Source organism: Phragmites australis, chromosome 3 (assembly GCF_958298935.1).
Source record: "Phragmites australis chromosome 3, lpPhrAust1.1, whole genome shotgun sequence".
NCBI lineage: Eukaryota > Viridiplantae > Streptophyta > Magnoliopsida > Poales > Poaceae > Phragmites > Phragmites australis.
The window spans coordinates 19,972,306-19,975,906 of record NC_084923.1 but is presented as its reverse complement, the minus strand read 5'-3'; the positions used below and the strand labels follow the sequence as shown (position 1 = coordinate 19,975,906).

Here is a 3,601-nt window from a genome sequence, read left to right as displayed (position 1 = left end):
TGAAACTGAAAGCAACCCAAAACGACGCTCTTTGTGACTGGTTAGAGTAGTATCATGGACGTTCCAGAGTATTGTGCTAACAGCCAAGATATTTAGGCTACATAAGTACGGTTAAAACACACTATGTATTGTAACAGAGAACATTTCACCCACATCCACATGAGTGTTATGATCGGTAACAGGCCAGGTTCGTCGTTTGGTCTCAAAACACGGAGATCGAGTCGTAAACACCAGTTTGTGGTTGCCATGATGACAATACTTATCTCACAAATTGCTGAGTAAGGGTACGATCGAGTTAAAAACGGTACTTGCAATTTCCAGGAAAAGATTACCCCGTCAAATGGTGGTGAGCCAACCGCCCAGTTTGTGGCTGCCATGTTGCTAGCTTCTAATAAGTGCACTATGCAGACAACTAACGAACAGCCTGACAAAAAAAAATTGCATAAGACATAGTATTCTGTCCAGGCACCTTATCACCATCTATAAAATGGCCACCCCAACCAGCAACACTTCATCACCTCTCTCATATGTCCTTAGCTCTTTAGCTCACACGCACAGTCGCGTGTACAGAAGCTAAGAGAAGCAGAAAGAGAGGTGCACAATGGCTGCTTCCTTCCGGCTCACCGTGGTGGTGACATGCGCCTTGGTGTTGGCGTCGGCGTGCCAGGGCTTGGAGCTGGGCTACTACAAGAAGACGTGCCCCCGCGTGGAGGCCATCGTCAGGGACGAGGTGAAGAAGTTCGTCTACAAGAACGCTGGCATCGGCGCCGGGCTCATCCGCTTGATCTTCCACGACTGCTTCGTCCAGGTATGCACAAGCACAATGAATGTACCACCATCGAAATGCTTCTACGTACACGCATGCGCGCGAGTTGACGTGAGATGTACCGTGTATATAGGGATGTGACGGCTCTGTGCTCCTGGACCCGACGCCGGCGAACCCGCAGCCAGAGAAGCTGAGCCCGCCCAACATGCCCAGCCTCCGTGGCTTCGAGGTGATCGACGCAGCCAAGGACGCAGTCGAGAAGGCCTGCCCTGGCAAGGTGTCCTGCGCGGACCTCGTCGCTTTCGCTGCCCGTGACGCTGCCTACTTCCTCAGCAGGTTCAAGGTCAAGATCAACGTACCCGCGGGCCGCCTCGACGGGCGCGTCTCCAATGCCTCCGAGGCCCTCGACAACTTGCCGCCGCCCTTCTTCAACATCACCCAGCTCATCGACAGCTTCGCTGCCAAGGGGCTCGACGCCGAGGACATGGTCGTGCTCTCAGGCGCGCACACCGTCGGCCGCTCCCACTGCTCGTCCTTCGTCCGCGACCGCCTCGCCGTCCCCTCCGACATCAACTCCTGGTTCGCCAACATCCTGAGGAGGAAGTGCCCCGCCAACCCGACCCCGGCAAACGACCGAACCGTGAACCAGGACATCTTCACTCCCAACGCGTTTGACAACCAGTACTACAAGAACGTGCTGGCGCACAAGGTGCTCTTCACGTCCGACGCGGCGCTGATCACCACGCCGGCCACGGCCAAGATGGTGCGCGACAACGCCTACATCCCCGGGTGGTGGGAGGCCAAGTTTGTAAAGGCATTCGTCAAGATGGCGGCCATCGAGGTGAAGACCGGCCACCAGGGAGAGATCAGGAAGAACTGCAGGGTCGTCAACTAAGATCATCCGCGCGGGCACTACTGATCGATCGGATGCAGCCATCCACATTGCTTCGTTCATTTATCAGATTTCGTTTTTGCGCTTTCAAAACCACGCGCGGGGTTGATTAATCGGTTTGCATTGTTTTCATTTCTTGATTCATCATTTGGCTTTCTTATCCTTTCAGTCTCTAGAATGTATGATGTTAATCTGTTGAGGATAATCGAATAAGTATATCTATCTATACCCTGTAAAAAACACGAGTTATAACAGAATCAAACGATCTAACAATACCTTCCCGTCGCCTGCCCTCGCTTTCCTTCCGCGCGATTGAAAACTGCTCACCGCTTGAAACGGCACCCCACCACGCGCTTGCGCCACTCTCCTCCATGTCCCTGCGCTGACACCGCCTCCGTGATCCTCCCCGTGCCCACGCTGCCACCGCCTCCGCCTCTGCACACAGCACGACCGCTCACCCGGCTTCGCCCAACACCTCCTCTCCCTCCTTCCATCTCCTCACGCTGCACGGTCGGGGGAGCCCCGCCTTCCCAATCCCCGCGATCTTCCCTGTCCCCGAGCTGCTGCCGCCGCAGCCACGCTCCTGCCCGTCCCCACGTTGCCGCCGCCGCGCTCTTGCCCGTCCCCGCCCTGCTACCGTCGTTGTCGCACTCCTGACCGTCCCTGTGCTGTCGCCACCGCCTCCACCTCCGCACGCCGCACGACCACTTGCCCGGCTTCGCCCAACACCTCCTCTCCCTCCTTCCATCTCCTCACGCTTCACGGTTTAGGGAGGACTACCGCTCGGCCGCCCGACCGCCTGCCTGACCACCCATCAGGTTCGGGCCACCAACACGAGCAACGTGGCGGGAGTCGCTGTTATCTCTACTATGGTTTATGCTTCTCTGTTTCTTCTCCTTGAGTTCTTGTATGAATGTTTTTCTTGTGCAATATTTGTTCACTACAATTTACTCCATGTCTCCATCCCAAACTGCAATTTACTTGATACATATCTGATGTATGGTCTTGCTGCTACTTCTGCTTGTTTTACATCTACACGCACAGGTTACTGTATCTGTTAGCTCTTGAGCTCAGTCAAAGAGAGTGAGAGATAATAAAGGCTATGTCTTCAATCCACAAAAAAGGCTATGTCTTGTCTTCTGCATAGTTGAAGCTGCTAGCTCTGCTTTTTTTAGAAGGGAGATTCCTAGGTTTTTATTGAAAGCCAATAAAGAGTTGCAACAAACAAACATACATACAAATAAACAGACGTAAACAGAAACAGAACCTAAAACTGGGCGCGAAGCAGGGAAAGCAAGCAAAAAGTTTAGCACAAAACACACACAGAGAACCTTAGCACCTGCTAAGAGTCACAAAAAGATGCCAGATTCTCGCCCTGAGATCGGAAGAGCCTCAGACCAGGCTAGCAGACCTCCAGGGGTTAAATCTCCCCCACATCAGTGCTGCCCACAGAGCTGACATCAAACAATTTGATCCACTGCATCATGCTCGACAGCACAACCTTCATGGCCAGCTTGTCATCAGATTTTAGAAGGGCCTTCCACTTTTGCAAGTATGAAACCCTAGAAAACAGAATGTCAATAGGTGAACCAGGGAATTTCCTTTCAATCGCCATTTTATTTCTAGCCTTCCACACAACCCATTCCAAACCTGCAAACATAAACAAATCCAGATTGTGCGAGTTTGCCAAAGTTAGATTAACCGAGTTATGAAACAATTCACCCGTGGACTTAGGTAGATCCTTCCAACCAAAGCATTCAGCCAAATAGCACCAAGCAAAGCGAGCTAAGTGGCAAGTAAATAAAATATGATCAGAGGTTTCTAATTTATCACACAGGCAATACTTCTTCTCACTGCCCTTCGAGCCCCTTTTTTCAAAGTAGCAGCAGATTGTAACTTACTGTTGAGAGCTCGCCAAAGGAAGATTTTTATTTTGAGGGGTA

At 52.0% G+C, this 3,601-nt stretch overlaps 1 protein-coding gene across 1 annotated transcript; it reads left to right on the top strand.

The window, feature by feature from the left end:
• The first annotated feature begins 208 nt into the window (after positions 1 to 208).
• LOC133911058 (peroxidase 2-like) lies at positions 209 to 1,921 on the top strand. Its single transcript, XM_062353279.1, has 2 exons — positions 209 to 808; positions 900 to 1,921. The coding sequence occupies exons 1-2, from the start codon at positions 602 to 604 to the stop codon at positions 1,659 to 1,661; spliced, it is 969 nt and encodes a 322-aa protein (XP_062209263.1). The 5' UTR covers positions 209 to 601; the 3' UTR covers positions 1,662 to 1,921.
• Positions 1,922 to 3,601: the final 1,680 nt, after the last annotated feature.